The sequence below is a fragment of the Carya illinoinensis genome, chromosome 2 (genome assembly GCF_018687715.1).
Source record: "Carya illinoinensis cultivar Pawnee chromosome 2, C.illinoinensisPawnee_v1, whole genome shotgun sequence".
Taxonomy (NCBI): domain Eukaryota; kingdom Viridiplantae; phylum Streptophyta; class Magnoliopsida; order Fagales; family Juglandaceae; genus Carya; species Carya illinoinensis.
In genome coordinates, this window is record NC_056753.1 from 30,587,566 (window position 1) to 30,609,013 (window position 21,448).

At 34.8% G+C, this 21,448-nt stretch overlaps 4 protein-coding genes across 6 annotated transcripts; 1 reads left to right on the top strand and 3 right to left on the bottom strand.

Moving 5' to 3' along the window:
- Positions 1–2,085: 2,085 nt before the first annotated feature.
- On the bottom strand, positions 2,086–2,654 carry LOC122300847 (auxin-responsive protein SAUR72-like). The gene has a single exon (XM_043111768.1). It carries the CDS (start codon positions 2,652–2,654, stop codon positions 2,100–2,102), a length of 555 nt encoding a protein of 184 aa, XP_042967702.1. The 3' UTR covers positions 2,086–2,099.
- Positions 2,655–7,840: 5,186 nt separating this feature from the next.
- On the top strand, positions 7,841–10,780 carry LOC122300845 (probable mitochondrial adenine nucleotide transporter BTL1). 2 transcript variants are annotated; one of them, XM_043111766.1, is made up of 5 exons: positions 7,841–8,265; positions 8,818–8,912; positions 9,241–9,574; positions 9,781–10,018; positions 10,123–10,780. In XM_043111766.1, exons 1-5 carry the CDS (start codon positions 8,104–8,106, stop codon positions 10,371–10,373), a joined length of 1,080 nt encoding a protein of 359 aa, XP_042967700.1. In that variant the 5' UTR covers positions 7,841–8,103; the 3' UTR covers positions 10,374–10,780. The 2 variants fall into 2 exon arrangements, with proteins under 2 accessions (XP_042967700.1, XP_042967699.1); XM_043111765.1 differs by lacking the exon at positions 7,841–8,265 and adding an exon at positions 8,451–8,715.
- On the bottom strand, positions 10,718–13,536 carry LOC122300846 (reticulon-like protein B22). The gene is made up of 4 exons (XM_043111767.1): positions 13,027–13,536; positions 12,163–12,304; positions 11,127–11,196; positions 10,718–10,982 (listed from the first exon to the last, which is right to left on the bottom strand). Exons 1-4 carry the CDS (start codon positions 13,254–13,256, stop codon positions 10,867–10,869), a joined length of 558 nt encoding a protein of 185 aa, XP_042967701.1. The 5' UTR covers positions 13,257–13,536; the 3' UTR covers positions 10,718–10,866.
- A 1,276-nt stretch (positions 13,537–14,812) lies between these two features.
- On the bottom strand, positions 14,813–18,871 carry LOC122300844. 2 transcript variants are annotated; one of them, XM_043111763.1, is made up of 4 exons: positions 17,546–18,871; positions 16,881–17,297; positions 16,448–16,653; positions 14,813–15,347 (listed from the first exon to the last, which is right to left on the bottom strand). In XM_043111763.1, the coding sequence occupies exons 1-4, from the start codon at positions 17,991–17,993 to the stop codon at positions 15,099–15,101; spliced, it is 1,320 nt and encodes a 439-aa protein (XP_042967697.1). In that variant the 5' UTR covers positions 17,994–18,871; the 3' UTR covers positions 14,813–15,098. The 2 variants fall into 2 exon arrangements, with proteins under 2 accessions (XP_042967697.1, XP_042967698.1); XM_043111764.1 differs by having other exon boundaries at positions 17,549–18,870.
- Between the last annotated feature and the right edge of the window lie 2,577 nt (positions 18,872–21,448).

Below are 21,448 nucleotides of genomic sequence, written 5' to 3' on the forward strand. Positions count from 1 at the left end.
ATTCTACGTGAATGAGAAGAAGAGATGAAGAATCGATGCTCGATCGAAAATGAGAGAAAGAGATCGAGAAAGGGGAAGAGAAAGACGAGGGGAGGGAAAGGAGAGAGAGAAATGAAATAAAATAAAGTCGTTGCATATTAAACCTACAATAAAATATATGGTTGAAGGTGTAACATTAGTCCTTCAAATTTAAAGGAAGAGAAAGAAATATTGTAGTTCAAAACTTGAGATGAAACCCTTTGCCAAATCCAATGCAGGTGAATTTTATCCATATTCATCAAATTTTGAAGATGCATTGGCTTCAATGTCAGTGCTCTTAGTACTGGGTGTGAACATGCATGGACATCATCATTTTCATTCAATGCATGGACTAAAATTGAATTAATTGATGATTATTTATGAAAATTATGGTGTTGTTATATACTTGAATTTTCAATAGGTTCCAAATAAATGAAAACATGACCGAATTGACCCTTCAACTTCTTCACTCTTTGGGGCGGAGTGGAAGAAGAGATGAAATTCTCAGAGAGAAGAGGAATCAAAATTAATTATAATAATTCAAACTATATATTTATATTCAATGGAAAAGGAAAATGATATATATACATACAGATGCATATGCTTAGCATGTAGAACAGACTGATGATGCTTTAGGCTTAATTAATTTAAACACAGTTGATTGGTGGTGTTCTTTTTTTCCCCTTATTTTTCTTTAATTACAAGTCCATCCCAGATGCAACTGCAAAATAATTCATGGAGAGTTACGACTATGAAAATAAATAAATAAAATGTGGTAAGATTGCAAGTTGCATTAAAATATTAAGTAAATTAATTATAAATGTGAAGTACTTTACGACGTGGGTAGCAAGAAGATGGACAAAATAATCGTACACTTTGGTTTAAGAGCACATTAAATTCCAATTATTTTGTTTATTGGTATAGATATATATATATATATATGATCCCTATCATGCATTGGGACAAATCATTTCCAATATCTTAATCAGGAGTATTGATGTTAGTTTTATTGACATATACAACAGATAATTGAAACCGAAGCATATCAATTAACATTAAAAAAAAAAAAAAAATCGTAATGCAGTGTTTATGATCATGGCGGAACCATGCTGATAGTTCAAAATGAGAACTAGTTTTCCAGTGATATTTTTCGTTTTTTTTTTAAATAATATTATGTATAAGTTTTTGTCTTCCTTATACATTAAAATAAGTAAACAAACCTCACGATTAGTATGGCTCCCGGTGTCTCCAGAAGGTGCTTGCATGCATGCATATCGTACAATCCGTAATGGGTCAAAAGCTAGGAGCAGGCATATTCAATTAAGCATAAGGTAATCCGAAAGAGTTTTACTATGTATAAATACAGTCGCGTATTAATTTATATATTAATATTGATTCATTTATATTTAAAATTTAAATTTATACTATTTTTAATCAAATCTATTTTTTGATTAATCATATCATATTAATATACAGATTAATATATAATTATACTTATAATTATATTTTTCCAATCTAAAAATACTATAAAGTCAAATGTTATGGTGACAAGATTCTATACAGAATAACAGCAGAAAAGAAAAGGTCAAAATGTCGTTTCAAATCCCTGTGCTTGGTTGCTGATAAAGTGAACTAGGGTGTAGCGTCTTAATTGAATGTGCAAGTCACATGACTTATTCTTCAATTAGTATATAATTAAAATCTGATCGGAATCATTACAAAGAGTAATAACATCTTTTTTAAATAATATATATATATACTCTTATCATGACTTAAAATAAAAAGTATCATAGAAGTGGGATGCTCAATGTTATCTCCCACTCTTAAAATTAGAATCGATAAAGAATCGATACGATGAACAAAAATTTGATGTCCTCTGCACTAAATAATGGCAGATACACCAAAACTTAGACATGAAAAAGAAATCTATCTTATTATCTCTAAGATCTTCCCCTCTCTAAGAACTTCCCCTCCCTGATCTCAGTTCTCTCGTCTTCTCATTACATTGCATTCACACAATATCGAGGAAAAAGAAAAGGAAAAAAATCTGGTGATCAGGATGAAAAATCAAGATCAGTAAATCATCTACACATTTGAGGATGCTGAGAAGGTGTAAGCTCACAATGATCCGATGAGTAGCACCCAATCTTTTCCTTGTCTGCATCGAAACCAAGCTGATCATGCAGGTAAAGTGCCTCTCTTTTCTCTTCAACCGCCTTCAAGATTTTCTCGAACAGAGACACTCGGCAGGGAATCTTGAGCACTCCTTCTTGCTGAAAGCCAAATTCTTCTTCGGCTTCTCGCAGTAACATCCCAAATGCTTGGTGGCCCAAGTACTGTGTTGGGATGATGAATCTCTTCAGCTCCTTCCCTACACAAACGGCAAGAAAGCCTTTTGGCACGACATCATTGGAAGCCCCCGAAACATCTGAGAAGGAGTGTGTTCTCTTCAGGAATTTGATTCTCTTGCTGCCATTGCTAATGGTATTGCTACTACTACTGCTGGAAGTAGCAGAAGAAATAGAATTAGAGCTGTTTTTTGTAGCATTTGCAAGCTTTTTCCACTTCTTGAGGATCGGTTGAAGCCTGACAATATCTCTGATCTTGTTAGACTTGTTGGATTTGTTTGAATCCATTGAAGTTAGTGATTGCTACAGAAAAATTAAGATCAGCTGCTGGGATTTTAATTTCTTCTAACTCAGATACTCCTCAAGTGGATGGTGGTGCAAGTATTTAAAGAAGTTGAAAATAATTATTTTATTAATTAATCATTATTTGATAGTTTACTTTTAATTTTATATATAAATCATTAACTTTAGGGGACCGACTTCGGTTAATGCAGGTGCCACAACTGCCCAGCACTCACTAGTTAATGGAATCGAATCCCATCAATGGGTTTTTTTTTTTTTGTTTGTTTGTTTAATTAGTGATGATTAATCCCAGGGTGATCATGAACTTCTAGATGTCAACTTCTCTCTCGGATTCCGTACTCTCTTTTTTAACTTATTATTTTAAAAAATAAAAAATAAAATTAACCATATATACTTCTTTCATTTTATACAAATTCAAATTTATGAAATATTTAATTAAGTGAGATACAGCTCAGAATTAGAATTCGAAATCAGATATTTTATTTTATATAATTTAGTATGATTGTCCTGCAGCAAAGTACGACATCCTTTCACACTCAAAATTGAAAGTTTTGCTTTCTGAAATATATAATACTATAATACAGATATTTGACGTGTCTTGATGTCTCTTTATAGAAATCTTGATGACTAATAATTAATGGTATTTAGTCAATGGGTAGTCTTTATTTATTGAATTCCGGTGTGCTTAGAAGGACGTGGAAGATACACTCAAGAAATTCCATATGAAACGCCAAAATCTTTCTATAAAGAAAGAGAAAAAAATACATACGCAATTAGCACACAAGTTCATGACATCTTAGTACTGGGTGTGAACATGCATGGACATCATCCTTTTCGTTCAATGCATGGACTAAAATTGAATTAATTAATGATTATTTAAGAAAATTATGGTGTTATTATATACTTGAATTTTCAATAAGTTCTGAATAAATGAAAACATGACCAAATTGATCCTTCAACCTCTTCACTCTTCGGGGCAAAGTGGAAGAAGAGAGAAAATTCTTAGAGAAAAGAGGAATCAAAATTAATTATAATAATTCAAACTATATATTCATATTCAATGGAAAAGGAAACTTATATATATACATACATTTGCATATGGTTAGCATGTAGAGTAGACTGATGATGCTTTAGGCTTAATTAATTTAAAAGCAGTTGACTGGTGGTGTTTTTTTCCCCCCTTATTTTTCTTTAATTACAAGTCCATCCCAGATGCAACTGCAAAATAATTCATGGAGAGTTACAACTATGGAAATAAATAAATAAATATGGTAAGATTGCAAATTACATTAAAATATTAAGTAAATTAATTATAAATGTGAAGTTTACGATGTGGGTAGCTAGAAGATGGACAAAATAATATATCGTACACTTTGGTTTAAGAGCACATTAAATTCCAATTATTTTGTTTACAGGTATAGATATATATATATATATATATATATGATCCCTATCATGCATTGGGACAAATGATTCCCAATATCTTAATGACAAGATTACTATGGCTCCCGGTGTCTCCAGAAGGTAGGTGCATGCATGCATGCATGCATATTATACAATCCGTAATGGGTCAAAAGCTAGGAGCAGGCATATTCAATTAAGCAGAAGGCAATCCGAAAATACTTTATAGTCATACATTATAGTGACATGATTCTATACAGAATAACAGTAGAAAAGAAGAGGTCAAAAATGTTAAAAAATATATCACAAAGATTTAATGGACTCGACCTTAAGTGTATGTATATGATATGATTTTTAATAAAAAGTATACCTATAATATAAAGAGTTATGTACTTATATACACATGAAAAATAATAATAATTCATTTTTTAATAGTGGGATCCACCCTTTTTTAAAAAATAAAATAAAATTAAATATAGTAGACTTATACACCTAATACTTTATCTAGTTAGCTTTAGTCTCCCAAAACCAAATACAAACAGCACGAGAATATATGTATCTCTTTGATGATTACCTTCGTTGTGTGTACATGAATACATGGAAATGTCCATAGTGTCGAAACATAATTGAGAAGGGTAGTGGGACGGTCACAAACATAATTAAAAAGTTGAAAAAATAAGTAAAATTTCACAAATGTTGGGAATGAAAGAAGATGGGCGTGGCGGAATGAAGGGTGCAGCTCCATAATGCAGAGCCAAGTCATGGGAGGGCACTGAATGATGAGGAAAGGGAGCAGAAACCCAAGCAGCAAAGTGAATTGAATGGGGGGGGGGGGGTGGCACTGAATGATGAGTGGATGGATGGATAGACCTCCTTCCTGCAGCAACTTTACCTTCACCAAACAAATTATAGGGCTGATCCATCATGACTTTGTTGGTAAGGATCAGAGTTAGCTATTCATTAATAAATTATGAAATCCAGACTGACACTACACTACTACATATAATATTATTGTTTACCACCCACCCAACTTCTTTATTCTTTATGTCTTCCTTCCCATTCTTGAGCTTTTCCCATTGAGGTTTGGGCTATGGAGCAGAGACTTGGGCCACTAGCCCATGTCTTACACGAATGATACGTCCTTGAGAAATTTTGGGCTTTGCGGGTTAGTTAGTTTAAGTAGGCTTCGCATATCGTGATTTCTACCCATTTTCATCTGTTAGGCCCCTACAACATAAGGATTGTCAACCTCTCTCTCTCTCTCTCTCTCTCTCTCTCTCTCTCTCTCTCTCTCTCTCTCTCTCTCTCTCTCTCTCTCTCTCTCTCTCTCTCTCTCTCTCTCTCTCAAATAATAATAATAATAATAATAATTCATATTCTCCTTCTTCTGATTTCTTTCACTTCTTTAGATTATTTTTCAAATTCTGCCCATCTAATTACTTTTGAAGGTATTAATATTTTTGCTGTTAACCAACAATTTCAATGGAATCCCAAAAATACCAACGCACTATCAGTTGGGTTCTGATTATGATACATGGAAATTGCTTGTTTATGTCTCAGCCCATGAAAGGATATAAATAATTAATTTTACTATTTCCATCAGCTTAATCTTTTAGAATAAATGGTAATTTCACATACTATTAAAATACGAGTGTTAAAAATATAATACAAATAAAAAAATCTACCTTTTAAATTTTTGAAACGAGTGTTAACTTCTTACTTCACACGACCATTAATAAATGATACGATACAACTAAAACACATTCAATTCGATTAGTAGCATTCAGAACTTTTTGAATGATAGCTACATATATTCTTCGCATAATGAAGACGAAGGCCCTTTTCCATCTTTCAGCTTCCATCGATGGTTATTGCTTTGTTTGCAAGCTTCTTTTTTCAGTGGTCCTGCTAATCCCCATGCAAGTATCTATCTCCAAAGATAGATGGTTATCTTTGGATAGAGTCGAGAGAGAGAGAGAGAGAGAAAACGGTGAAAAAGCACGTGGGTTTTGGCCCCTGAGTGAGACCCAACATTCCCGATTTGTTTGTTGTGCTATTTCTTAACTTGCATTCATTTCTTTTTGGTTGCTCAAGTGTCCCAGCTTACAACATAGTTTTAGGACTCGATGGATGTTAGAAGTAGTTCAACTCAGTTCAATTTTAGACTTCATTTAACATTCAAACATATTTTGAGTATTCAGTTAGACCATTTCATTTTGAGAATTCGTAAGACCCACTAACAAAACTACTAACAAAATTCAGATTTTCTTTCTTCTTTTTTTCTCTCTCAAAAAGTAATGGGACACAGTGACTTTCTCTTTATATTTCTCTTCAAAAAGTAATTTGTGGGACTCTCTCTCTTAATTAGCAGACTAAAAAGACATTTCAACTCAATTATCAAGCAACGGAGCGCCCGTATAAGTGAAAGAAAAATGTCTCCAACTCGATTTTCAAGCGACGAAGAGCCCACTTGAACGGAAGAAATCCTAAATCGAGCGAGGCTCAATTTGTTGGAGACTCAAAAATTCTTTTTTTTCATTACATGTTTTTTCAAATTTCATCTTTGGTTGACTAAAGGGGCCGAAAGTAGATATTCTCATTGTTGAAAAAAAAAAAAAAATTGTACCCTTTTTGTAGATTGGAAAAGGGTGAGTCTACACCCACTATTGGAGGCTCCTGCTAGGCAATTTTTTTTTTTTTTTTTGCATCATTTTTTTAACACTTTTAAATATTTTTAAAAAATAAAAAAATTCACAATATTATTAAATATTATTTTCTTAATCACTAAGTAACAAAAAGGAAAAAGTAAAAAAAACAATTGGATAGGGATCCTCCTCCAATGGGATCCCTAGCTTTTTCCATTGAAAAATCATGTTTGAATAGAGATATACTCGGTAGAGAAATGCTATAAAGAAGTCTCACATCTCCATCTAACTAATATGTGATTTGTCATTTTTACTATTTTATTTAAACACAAACATATTTAAACATTAAAATATAAGGAGAAAAATAACAAATCACGAATGATTAAGTGAAAGTCTGTAGTGTAAAGTGATGTTTGGATAGTGAAATGAGATGAAATGATTATAGATGAAAATTAAATAAAATATTGTTAGAATTTTATTTTTTTAATATTATTATTATTTGAGATTCGAGAATTTTCAATTATTTATTATACTTTGTGTGATAATTTTAAAAAGTTATAATGATAATATAAAATGAGTTGAAACTATTTTTATATCCAAACCTAGCTCTTACTTACATGTAGAATTTTCTTATAATTGATGACTTGGCGATTCGAAAAAAGTGTTCGTACCTTTGAGAATGTAGTTCACAAAAGTGACTTAGCTTGATATAGTACATTATATTATAAAGAGCTCTTCTTGTAAATAGATTTAATGAATCACATGAGATTACGTCAATTTATGATTTTTTATTTTTTGGTATAATCTTTATACATCTATAGCACTTATGAATATTTTATATGTCGTTGTGTAATTTATCAATTTTAAATAATTATAAAGTCACGTTGTTTATTGAGACAACCCCATTGATTGATCACGTAGATAGATATGTGATAACGTGATTGGAATTATTTTTTATGCACGAAACTTTTAAGGGGCAATTAAATTGTTTATCAATATCTCATTTTTTTTTAGGTATTCAAATTTAAAGAATATCATTCATCATATTTAAAAATTTAAAAAAAAAAATTGAAAAGAGAAGATAAAGATGTCCCCCAAAGCCGAAAGAGGGGAAAAAAAATCTGTCTCAAATCCAAATGTGCCCAAAATCCTCGTCTCGCTCCGAGGCACGTGAATTCTCGTTGAACAACACATTTATTTTTCTCTTTGTTTCCTGTTCTTGAGTAATCTCTGTCGTTTTCTCTGTTCTTTGTATGGGCCTACATGTTTGTTCTCGTGGACGTGCATATGTGTGTTTAGCTTTAGCAATGTCCATATTGTATCTGAGTATTTCTCTGAAAATTAATTTTATTCTCTCTTTGCTACCTTAATTTGGAAAAAAAAACAAAATGGCATTTGAATCGCAGTCGCTGAAGAAGAAGAGCTCCGCCGGGGCTTTTGGAGACGTGTTGTACGGTATGATGATACTTCCTAAAGAGATGGAAATCGATAAGGAGAGCAATTTCGAGCTTGGATTTCAAGTTCCGGACTTCGGGCGGGTTGTCATCAACGTGAGTGTCAGTTCTTTATTTTCTTACGCATGACTTATGCTTGGTTGCGGGAAAAATAATGGGAAAGTTTTAAAAAGAAAAGAACAGAAAGAAACGCTACTTTTCAGATATTCTTTTTGATAAAATCCAAGTACTTTTTTTAGTATCTTTCTCTCTTTTGTCGCCGAGAAAATGATTCTGGAAAAGCTGAGACCAAAGGAAGAGAGAAACGCCTGTGTTGGGCACACTTACAGAGGAAATGAACTCATGACACCCTGTTTTCTGTGTCGTTTCAAATCCCTGTGCTTGGTTGCTGATAAAGTGAACCAAAGCCCACAAAAGAATGATTCGACTACATCAATGGAAAGTACTTGTATTGGATTCACTTCAGTAAATATGTTGCTAAATTGGATTTTCTGCAAAGAGAACAAAAAAACTTCTCCCATTCTTGTTTTTGGAGTTTTCAGACTGGTTTTTTCCTCTTCAATTCCTTTGCTGTTATAATTTTTGATTGACTGTGTTCATGGTCTTTTTTTTTTCCTTTCTCAATTGCTTTTATCTTATTGACATCAGGATTTCTTGCGGACTAGGGAAGTTGGTGAGTTTGTTAGTGGGGCTTTAGCAGGAGCAATGACCAAAGCTGTACTTGCTCCTCTTGAGACCATCAGGTTGGCCTTGTTTTATCTTTTATCCTTTTTTTTTTTTTTTCATCATTTTCATGTTTGTACATTTCCAATACATTTGATTTATCATGTTTTTACAAATTTACTTCAATGATTGGGAAAGGTAAGATCTGCCACTTTCAAAGCTTACCCAGTAAGCCAAGAATGTTGGCTTTGCATATTTTGTACTTGTGCATATTGATATGGTTCTTTATGTTGCATAATCTCACTTTTGTTGCTTTGAAGTTCCTTTTGTGGTTGGCGGTGGTAGCTTGACATATTACAAAAAAAAAAAAAAAAAAAATACCAATTATTAACCATGTGGAATATTCAGGACAAGAATGGTGGTTGGTGTTGGATCCAAACACATTGCCGGTAGTTTCCTTGAGGTGATTGAGCAGCATGGTTGGCAAGGATTATGGGCTGGGAATGCAATTAATATGCTCCGTATAATCCCTACCCAGGCAATTGAGCTTGGGACATTTGAATGCGTAAAACGAGCAATGACATCTGCACAAGAGAAATGGAATCAATCCGAATGCCCGAGGGTGCATATTGGTCGTGCCAGCTTGAATATTTCACTCTCCTGGATTTCTCCAGTGGCTGTGGCCGGTGCAGCTGCTGGAATTGTAAGCACACTTGTGTGCCATCCCCTTGAAGTTTTAAAGGTATTTGCACTATGGAACAATCTTATGAGAATACAAGTTTTAGAATCTGTTCAGGGGCTTCTTTCATGTTGAGTAGATTTTGATCTAAAATTCTGCTGTAACTCGTTGATAATGATGAATGCAGAAGTTTTTTTTTTTTTTTTCCCTCTTTTGCACGTAAATATTACCCCTAAAGTGATTATTTTCCTTGAAACTTAATGTCACAGGATCGGATGACTGTCAGCCGTGAGGTATACCCTAGTTTAAGCATTGCAATTAGCAAAATTTACAATGATGGTGGGATAGGTGCCTTTTATGCCGGTATCTCTCCTACACTGATCGGCATGCTTCCGTACAGTACTTGTTACTATTTCATATATGATAAATTGAAGAAATCTTACTGCCAAGCCAAAAATAAGAAGTCTTTAAATCGTCCAGAGATGCTCCTGGTTGGAGCTCTTGCAGGTGAGAAATGTTGCTTCGACAATGTCATGTAACCTTTATGAAAGATCTCTATTGGTTTCTTGTCACATAAGCTTAAAAGACCCCATTCAAATCTAATTTGCCAGGTTTTACTGCCAGTACAATTAGTTTTCCACTGGAGGTGGCCAGGAAAAGGCTAATGGTGGGAGCTCTAGAGGGCAAGTGCCCACCCCACATGGCAGCAGCACTCTCAGAAGTCATCCGAGAGGAAGGACTGAGGGGACTCTACAGAGGATGGGGTGCTAGTTGTTTAAAGGTCATGCCATCCTCTGGCATCACCTGGATGTTTTATGAAGCTTGGAAAGACATATTGCTAGTTGGAAAAGGTCATCTATGACATGCATCCGCCAAGATTCCTCATAAGTTGGTAATTAGTTGAGACTACTGTTTGGGGGGTTTACCGGAAATTACAAGGTTGAAGGTACCAACTAACTAGCTCACCAAAATCCGCCTAGGGATTCGAGATGCTCCCGAGACCAACCTTACACCCAGAGAAGTTCACGGTTTCGGCAAAGAGCTACCCCATGTATCCACACCATTGTTGACACTTCCGACCAAAAAACCTGGTGAGTATTGGAATGGTTGGCCATTTCTTTTCCTGCAGCTGTTTTTTCTGCTCATTTTGATTTACAACTGGCCATGCGGCTCAGCCAGATATAATATTCTATGTGCTAATAAGAATTGAAACAAAAAGAATCGTGTAATTGCATTTATTTATTCTCGACTTGTTCTTTTATCTTTTAATCACAATTAGCCCAAAAAGGTCACCATAACAGTTGTAGCAAAGATAACAGGGGAGGCCATACATGATGAATTACAAATCGGATAGGCTAGATGATCTCCGGCTCAGAAGTAGTGCCATTTCTTCCCCTTGCAAACTGAGACATGCAAGGGCCGATTGATTGAGACTTCACTGCCAACAGGTACAGACAAAACAAGCACAACCCTGTCTCACAAAGAAAAATAATTCACTCGAGTAACTTGACATTTCAGACTAGATATGCCTATCATCTATGAGATGTCCAAACAAGTAGTTCTTAGAAACACTGTAGACCTAAATGCATCATGTGCAGGGGAAATGGAAACATACCAGCATAGGCAACTGTAACACCAGAAACTAATCGTCCCAAAGCTGATAGAACATAAAGACAGGCTACCACCTGAAAGATTTACATCATGCATTACTTCTCTGGTAACTTGTATGTAAAAACCACACCATAGAAAAGGGAACTAAGTTCTGGCTCTGATTTATATAACCATGATATTAAATATGAAATGAACCTATATCTGACAGGGATGATATATTCTGGGTATGGAATAAATTCTCTATTCTGTAAGATGGGAATTTAAGGATGCATTGAAAAAAAGAAAACCCTCCTCAGGCACCAAAACGCAATGTCTAGCTTCCTTTTATTACTAGGTAAATGGTGACCAACAGGTTCTTAATGCACTATAAAAAAAATTAAAAATAAATTAAAAAATGATTAAAAAAAAAAACTATTACTTGTATAACCATACTAAACGTGGTATTTTAGCATGCCAAAAATATCCTTCAAGATTAAGAGGAAAATTTGAACAAAAACAAAAAGACCAAGGACCTGTTTGGAGTTGCGGTAAGAGTCTTAAAAAGTACTTAAATATTCTTAAAAGCTCTTTAATGAAAAAATTAGGTCATTTGGGTGTTACATATTAAAGCAATTTTAATCTCAAATAAGCTAAAAAGTACATTAGAGGAAAAACATCATTTTGATTGTTTTCTCAAACATGCTTTTTTGGATAATGTGGAACGTAATTCGAATTTTAATAAGACTATCAATGGATGAAAATATCCATACAACTTTAAGATAATTACAACTTTCAAACTTTTAAAAATATGATCATAAGTTTTAAAAATTCAAATAATCATCATTTCTACCTCAAAAAGTACTTTTTTAATTTGTTTTCAAACAAACGTAACACGTTTGAAAGTGCTTTAAATATATGGTTACCAAATAGTAAATAACTTTTTAAGAGTAGAACTTATTACATAAGTTATAAGTTATAAGTCCTAAAGTTATAAGCTATATTTTTCACTGCAATCATAAACATGCACTAAGAGGGAAACAATCAAACTTGAAAAGTGTTACCTTGAAAAATAGCCTTTTGTCATGCCCCGTTGCAGCAACCCTGAAAACAGACTCAGCAGCTCCTATGGTATTAGCTAAACGCGCGACAATGCTATTAGCAGTGTCCTGAGAAATCTGCCACTCAAGTGGATCCACGGGTACGCTATAAAACAACGTTTTGCGATAAAGTTAGATTCTGTAGACATGGAAACACCTACTTAACGAAGGAACATGGAGGGCAAATCCTAGACTCTAGCATTTTCTTAAATCTTAGAGACCATTCTTCCACTAATATCTTTCTTTCCTTCTTTCTTTCTTCTTCTTTTTCTTTTTCTCTTATGATGAGCAAACCCACAAATAATTAAGTGTATGAATGAATTCAAGATAGTTACCATCACCATATGGGGGGAGACAAATTACTCAACCAGAGGAAATAAGAAAACTTGAATAGAGAGGGAAAGAGTTGAATTACGAAATGTCCAATTTACTCGATGAGGCGAGCAAAATTGTTCATTGGGTAAGTTACGGAAATAAATAAAAAAGGGTAAAAATGAAAGCCAAGCAAAATAGCAGGAACTGGCCAAGAGCATGTAGCTCAGATGGCATGAGACCCAACCTCCATAATAGAGGTCCTGATTTGATCCACCTCTGCAAATCCCCCAATATCAAAAAAAATAAAAAAATAAAAATAGCAGAAACTGAAAACCCTAATTTCTCAACCATTCTAGAACGAAAACCCCAAACAGAAACCCTCGGAGTAAAAACCCTAATTGTCGGTAATGATTCAATCATGTCAACCTAGAACAACCAATGACTTGCAGTGTCAACGTTTCGAAAAGTCTTTAAACGAACAGAGAGAGATGAGAAATAGCAATTACGACTTACGAGATGTTAATTTGGCGGAAGAGGAGGCCAAGGATGGCGAGGGAGCAGAGGAGGACGATGAGGACGTCGGAGACTAAGGAGAGAAAGCTGGCTTTCCGATAAGCGCAGTGGTAGTACACCAAGGTACCAGTTATAAGCAGAATCAATGTCATCCCAACTTGGCTCTTCCTCCTTTGTCTGCTCTCTTTGCTCTTGTTATTGTTGTTCTTGCTATCAGTATTGCTATCCATCTCACAACTATCAGATCCACCTACAATTCCACTTCCATCATCTTCATAATTCTGTATCGTCCTCTATGCCTTTCTTCATCTGCTATTCCGCCCTCTCTTTCTTCCTCGTTTTCTTGTTTTTCGTTCAACACAAAACTACGTTGACTGTTGTCAGCCACATTTGTTGAAAAGGTTACACGAACGTTCTCAAAAGAAAAGTGTCTTCTTCTTTCAACACAAAATTGCGTTCAGTTTTCTCAACGGATTTGTTGAAAAGTTGTATGAAACTTTCTGGAAAGAAAATAGTCAAAGCTTTATTAGCCCGATCAGTCAACCACCGATATATATGAATTATGTTTTTTTTTTTAAGATAAATACTTTAGCCATAATAAAAATTAATAAACTTTTAATAAATTACGTTAAATTTTAAAATTATTTTTATTAAATTTTTTTGTAATTATAATATTTCTCTATTTTTTATCAAAAATAATATTTATAATCCTGGAGTATGCAATCATCACGTACTTCCTCTGAAAAATGTGATAAATTTGAGATCCTCGTAAAAAATATTTTTTTAATGATAGCTCTCACTTTTTTTAAGGACAATGCTATGATGCAATTTCAAAAATATGATATAATTTTTTTTTAAATATCTTTATCCATTAAGAAAAAAATATAAATTTATTAATAATCACTTCTTTAATCATTAAGAAAAAATAAATAAAAATACATGAGTAAACATATTTGGTGGACATATTTAAAAATTATATTATCATTTTCTTTTTTTTAAAGAGAGTATACGGAAACTGTCAAACTGCATTTTAAAACTATATATAGCATTATTTTCTTTTTTGACAAATTATACATAATTCTTTATTTAGATAGTTAATAAAGAAAAGTTACTTAAATTGCACCACATCAACCGGTGCAATTTAATTTGTTATATTAATTGCCTAATTGGTGTAATTAGAATGATGAATTCAAGATGAAGAATGAGCTCTAATGTGACTACCCGATCTAATAATTATAAAGTCAAAATATTAATAATTTTTATTAGATCTAAATTATATTTAATAGGCCTTATTAGATAAACTCACAAGTGATAAATTATTTAAGTTGAATTATAAGAAATTTTTGTATTTGGCGCTTCTTCTAAATAAAAACAAATATATTTTTAAGTTAGGTTATGTAGTAACACTTCAGCTTCCAGAAAATTTTAAAATTACAATCAAAGCAACCCACTGAAGATTTTAAGGTTTCAAGTGACTGGAAAATATAAATCATCATAGGGAAACACAACCATATTTTTATCAACCTATGTTTTCAACCTTTTTCCTTTAAATGAAAAATTGTTTTCGGGTGCTATTAAGGGGAAAAAAAATAAAAAATAAATAAAAAAATCATCCTTTTATCCGCCCGTACTACCCATAAATTTGAACCCAACTTTTTTTTATCCTAAGAGATTTTAAGAAGAGCACATTTTCTTGAAAATATGTGACACTTGGAGACTTTAAGTCTATTATAATTATCATACAGAAGGAACAACTTCCAAAAAACAAAAGAAAAGAAAAGAAAAGGAAAGGAAATGAAAATCCTACACATTAGGATAATAAAATAAGTATTCATAACAATTAATCTGGCAGCACCAATATGGGTAACAAAATAACATACAGCAGAGAGCCATTTTGCAATTCTTTATCCTTGTCAATGAGAACAAGGAATTCTTGCCATTAGGCTCAAACTATATGTAGCATATTGGTATTCCTGGCACAAGGACATCAATTCCTAGCAGCATCAACAACGCAAAAAGGCTGAAAAGAGAGGGGGATGCTTGAATGCTTCCTTCATCCGTCCCAACATCTGTTATTGACAAGGGAAAAAGATGGGAGAGGAATCTCTTCGCAGCTTGCCATCTGATAAATCTAGTTTTTTCAACTTTTCTTCACACCATAACAACTGCTCCTTGGTGATCCTCACCATTCTGAGAACTCTGGATAAGATTTTCACATCAATTAGGCAGAAAAATAGCTGAACAGCTTCATCTGTTTGGGGCCACGATTTCTTCTTCCAGCCTTTACTTCTTTTGCGCAGTTCCTTCAGTTTTATCCCCTTCTGCAGTCCAATGGGACACAAGCGGAGAAATATAATAATATAAGAAATGGGGATTAAAAATGGCACCCGATCAGATAATGTAATAATATAGGAAATTGGGGTTAAACAGTAGGGTCAAGTTTGAGCTCAGTGCCACTGTTCTTATACCATGTTAAATCCTCAACTGTCCCATAAGCTAAGAGGTAAATCTCTTCAACATGAATATAAGACAGACTTATGTAACCAGATCCATGTAATGTAAAGTAAATACTAGGGCTGAAAATTTTCATCCAACCCAACCCGGCAATTCCTCAAAAGCCCAGCACATCATTCAACTTCAAATAAAAAATAAACAAATTCTAATGGAGTCTATAACTAAAGCATAACTGGTTCAAAGAAGAATTCACGGGGGTTTCTAACTACTTCTATCATTTCCCATCAGTAATAACTTCAATCTATCTTTTTTGGGTAGAAAACCCTTCCCACAAGGATGCCTGGCATTATTGCAAGCAACGGAGTAGTTACTAAACACAGCATGCAACATGACAAACAAGGTTGTGTTGTCCGCATTAAACCTAACAAACACAAACACTAGACCTGGCATCCACATTACATTCATTAATCATCAGCCAGTGCATGGTACCATCAAACCACAGGTATGTGTACAGCAATACTTGGAGTAAGAACCCAAGGTAGACAACAGCAACAGGATTCTCGGATAAAACTTCTTTGCATAGTCTCCATGACCAAAACCAAATTGCAACATTATTTATAAGATTATTCAAAGCACTGCAGGGAGAATTTTTGGATATTAAACATTAATATAAACACGTGCACTATAGTGTTTGTAAATTTTATTTCAGTTGTCGGTCCATGGTGGGTGTTGCATGTAAATTGACAAGAGTCTAAAGCCAGCCACAAACAAAAACCTGTGGATGGAATAAAGGGTGATAATTTATTTGTGGATCCCAAACAGACGGCAGACAAGTTAATAATCCAGATATGAATGGGAAGGTTTAATGAGCAACTATAATTTACTGAAAGGACTCGTTTCCTGGTTATGCCTTAGTAATATGCTAGTCTAGAAAGTTAAAAATCAAGGTCAATTATAGAAACTTTACCTTCTCCAGTGATGATTGAACCTGTTGAAGCGAGGTTGCAATCTGGTTGTGATTTCCAAATAGGTGACGAGGGCCGCTTGATTTTTTCTTTTCCATCTTCATGAACGAGTGGAAAGTAAGGATTGAGCTCTCAATGATCCTTATGAGATCAGGGGCAAGGACAATCAGATCTGTTGATTCTTCCTCTGGCTCTCTTTTATCCAATCCTGAAACAGATAAAATGAAGCAAATTACACAAAAGCAAAATTTCACAAGCAAAGAAAGAACCTTAATAGGCAGTCCATTTTCCTTTTTCCATAAAGTAAAATATACTGACTTACTACAACAGGTACGCATGATCTAGGTACATCACACATGGTGAAACGACAAAGATTTTTCATATTCTCCAATCAATATTGTCCAAGTTAAGTGAATTAATGCACAATAATTTCACCTTTTATATTAGGAACCTGAAGCAGTTTAGGCAACAGATTCCTTGATCGAGCATAAATTTCTGCCCTCAGACCCTCCTCAAAGGGCTCATTCTCAATAAACCTTTGTAACAGAACCTGGAATTGTTGAAACTGCTGAGCACTGTAATTATAGCCGGTCGGATTATCAGGTTGGCATCTGATTTTCTGAATCAACTGAGCGAATTGACAGTGTAGTCCTTCCCACGTCAAGCAGATTTGAGCCACATAAGCCGTTTCAATATCTTTGTATGGATCATGACGCGGCTGCTGAAGGTGCTCAGTTTCGTCATCAGGTTCTTCAATCTTCTTTAAAGAAAGACAGCGAAGAGGGGATGTAAGCTTCTTAGATGCAGATCTCGGGGATGGAGTTGCAGGGGCTTGAGAGCCCGTTAGACAACCTTTATTGTGGAGACGATTTAAAGAATGTCATTACGCAACAACCATTATGGAAGCCCATTAAAAAGCATGGAAATCGTTGATGAAAAAAGAACAAAGAATTTATAAACATTAATATCATAGAGGTAAGCACAAGATATACAGAGGTGACCGGGGCATAACAAGCAAACACCAGATTGACAAGCTTGGTTGGTTGTCCAACAGTACAAGAGTTTGCCATACTAAAATACACAAAATATGTTAAAGCAACTACCTTTACCAACTTCATTAAGATGCCGCGCGCTCATCCGATCAAAGAACAGCATTCGCTCACAGTACTTGTCATACACAGCATCAAAGCCTCCCCACCACAGCCGAGCTTCTGCTTCCACATCCCTCCAGTCACTAGACCTTGTCTCGCCCTCCTCTTCCTCCTCTTCCTCTTCCTCTTCAGCACATGACTCTTCTTCAGGAATCAACACCATGAAGCTGTTTCTTCTCAGTTCTTTTAACCTCCTCTTCACCTCATTCGTAATAAAATCATCATCATCATCCTCCTCAGCTTCAGCAGCAGGATCAGCAGTAGCAGACTTACTCAAATCATTACCACCATTCTCAATCTCTGGTTCCTCGGGCTGGGGCACCGGCTTATCCTCTAAATCTTTTTCTGTGCCTGGTTTTTGGGCCTTGCTGAATTTTTTGACTTTAAAGAAATTCATGTTCCACTATCGATGCTTTGCTGATAAGCTTTTCTGGTGCCAAGAGTACCAACTAGATTGTTTCCGCTAAATCACAAATCAGAATCCCAAAAAGCACACTAGTAAGTAACTCTGTAGACAGAATGATTTTCCCTGGAAAAGAAAAAACCTCCTTCTATCCCGAACGATTCATAGACCCAATGTGAGATGGTACAATCAAAATCTAACAGAACCCCCCGAAGACCTTGGTCGAAAATCTGTTGCGTGTACTGAAACCAGTTGACGCCAGAATCTGGCAAGCATAAACCCTTCGAAATGGAGATCCATCTCCTGAAAATAAACCAGCGACGCAGTACTAAAACAACAAAACACAAATATTGAAGCTTAGATCAGCTTCAAATCACATTCTTTTCGCGAAGAAGCGAGATCTGATGAAAACCCATTAACTGTAGCGATCAGCTCGAAACAGCAAAAACACTAATGACTTCTCCCCCGCAAAAAATTAAAAAAATAAAACACATAAAATCTGATAACATCAAGATATGTGTATGCAAAGTGATACCAGAAGCAGAGCTAAAGAGTGAGAGAAAAGGAGTGATTTTAGTGGAAAAAAATGCTATTCAGTCAATGTTCATGTGGCGTGATTTGTGAGCATTAAATTGCTGTGATTTCCGATTCGAGATGGAGGGTGGTGTACTACTGGAACCATTTATTGTTTTTAGCTTTATTGGGAGTGTAAACCGATTAATTAAGAAGCAATGCGTTGCATTTTTCTGGAAAATGGGGAGAGATTGGGCGCACGAAAACACACAACAGTAGACTGACTGCTCCTCCTTCGTACAGAGAATATTGTCAGAAACAAAGCACTCCCCAAAACCATAAAAGAAAGAAAGAAAGGCCGCGCTTTTGAGGGGTTTTGATTTGTGCTCGTCCCCCGTTATGACGGTATATTACCCCAACTAAACTTCTTGGAAAGACAATAGTACCCCTTACCCCAAATTAAGTCAGTAATTACTGTCGTATCTACTATTTGGTCATTTAAAATTCTCTTATCAAAAATAAAATTCTCTTTTTATCGTTATAATTTTTTTAAATTTTTATATAAAATATGATAAATAATTTATTTTTTTTTTAACTTTTTTAAATCTCAATACAATAATAATATTAAAATATAATATTTTAATATTTAATCTTAAAACTCAAAATTTTCATATAAAAAATTTCAGTAGCCAAACAGAATCTTAATATGACAAATCTTAAAAAGAGTTTTGTTACTTACAAGTAAATTTAAAATTCAATCTGCATATTAATATTATTATCTTAATATTTAAAATTTAAATTGATACTATTTTTTATTAAAATTTGACTTTCAGACTAAACACATTGGATAGGTGTATTAGGGTGCAAAATTGTTTACAACTAAATTTTTCAAAAAATTATTCACCACGTTAACGATCATCTTCCATTAATGTTAGTTAGTGCTATGGTTGGGATTGTTGAATTATTGTAGATTTTTTTTAATCAAACTTGTATTAAAAATAATTAGAGTTTTGTTACGTATAAATATAGTTACATATTAATCTGCGTATCAATATTAATTTCTTCATATTTAAAATTTAAATTAGTATTATTTTTAATAAAATTTATTTTTTGACTAATCACGTTAAATTAGTATACATATTAATGCACAGTTGTATTTGTAATTAGATTTTTTCAAATAAATATAAGAGAATTCCTTTTAGCTGGTCGGGCTGACTTTCCCCATTTAACAGCCACCCACTAACATTTAGACACGTAAGACTTTCACCTGAACTAATGTGGACTTTTGATACACCGAATATAATTCTCTAAGTGAAATCCATCCTTACCCTTGGACGTGCCCGTGCCTGTGCCCGTGCTTGTGCCTTCCACCCAACGAGACCTAGACCTCTGTTAGAACCCCTTCCCTGTCGACGAAGGGAACCACCGCACCCCACCCCTTTCCTGCCGACGAAACAAACCCCCACCCCTTTCTTCCTTTCGCAGCACCCCCCACCCCTTCCCTGAATCTGAAACGAAACCCCCCCCCACCCACCCATTCCCGTAATCTGAATCTGAAACCCCACCCCTTCTCGTAAGCGAGACTAAATCGTGGCCCATCCCCGTCGCAGGTGATTACCACCGCACCCCACCCCTTTCCTGCCGACGAAACAAACCCCCACCCCTTTCTTCCTTTCGCAGCACCCCCCACCCCTTCCCGTAATCTGAATCTGAAACCCCACCCCTTCCCGTAAGCGAGACTAAATCGTGGCCCATCCCCGTCGCAGGTGATTATCGGAATCAAGAAATACTTCGCCGAACTCTCCCCCACCCACAACCCACAGTGTCTTCTTCTTTGCAATTTCGACGCCGATAAGCACTTTTACAGCCACTTATTTCATACTCTTTCTTATTACTCACTCACACTCAGATTCTCACCACTCACGCACACACACTTCAATTTCGTGAATATACAAATAGTTATGAAATAGTCATGAAACTTTTAGAGTTTGTAGTCTCGATCTAAAATTTGAAATTTTGCCCCAAATTACTGAAATTGGATCTCAGAATCTAGGTTTGTTAATTAGTTTATCTATTTAGATTGTCAAGAAAAATTATCAAGCTACATAAACAAAAATAACCTGTCAGATTTTCCAAGTTGTTTACTGCTGCAGTCTGTATGATTCTTACTGGCAAGAATTGGAGAGACAACTAGCTGCAAAAGAGGCTTCTCTGCCACGGGTGAACCATGTGAAGGAAATATTGTTTTGCTTAATTACTTGACTCTTCGCTAAACATGCATTGTTATTTGCTTTGCAGTTTCTCTTTGACTTCATAGATATTGGTAGAGTTGTCAAACCTGGATCTTACAGATTGGTAAGTACTCTATTTTATACTCTATTCCCTCTTGAGTTCTGCTAGCAAATCCCATGCTTCTATAAACTACAACTTACTCAGGTTACAAGGATAAGTTCTTGTAGGCATTAACTTGTCTATGCATGCTAATATTACAGAAAATTACAAACATTTTATTTATTTATTTATTTATTTTTATAAAGAGTTTTCCCTAATTGTATATGTTCTAATGTCATTAAAGGTACAGGTGAGGGCATACCCTAAGCGAGCTTTCAGTGACAGAGAGAGGGCTTTGACACTGAATAGGTTCGGGCTGACCAGCAAATAACTTGGTTAGTTTGTGTTAACATTCTCAGAATTTTTTAAGCTGCTTGGTTAGTTTGTGTTAACATTTAGTAAAATTTTTAAGCTGCTTAGTTCGTTTTTAGCATAAATTTTCATGCCTCTTTTTTACAGCAAGTTCTAGAGAATGGCCTCCTCTTCTGCTTCAAGTGAGTGTACTGGAAAAGGGGAAGACAAAGTGTGACGCCCCCAAATTCCGTTTGGGATCGGACGGACATTTGAAGCATCGAGACATGCAACACAAGGTTACCTGCCCCCGT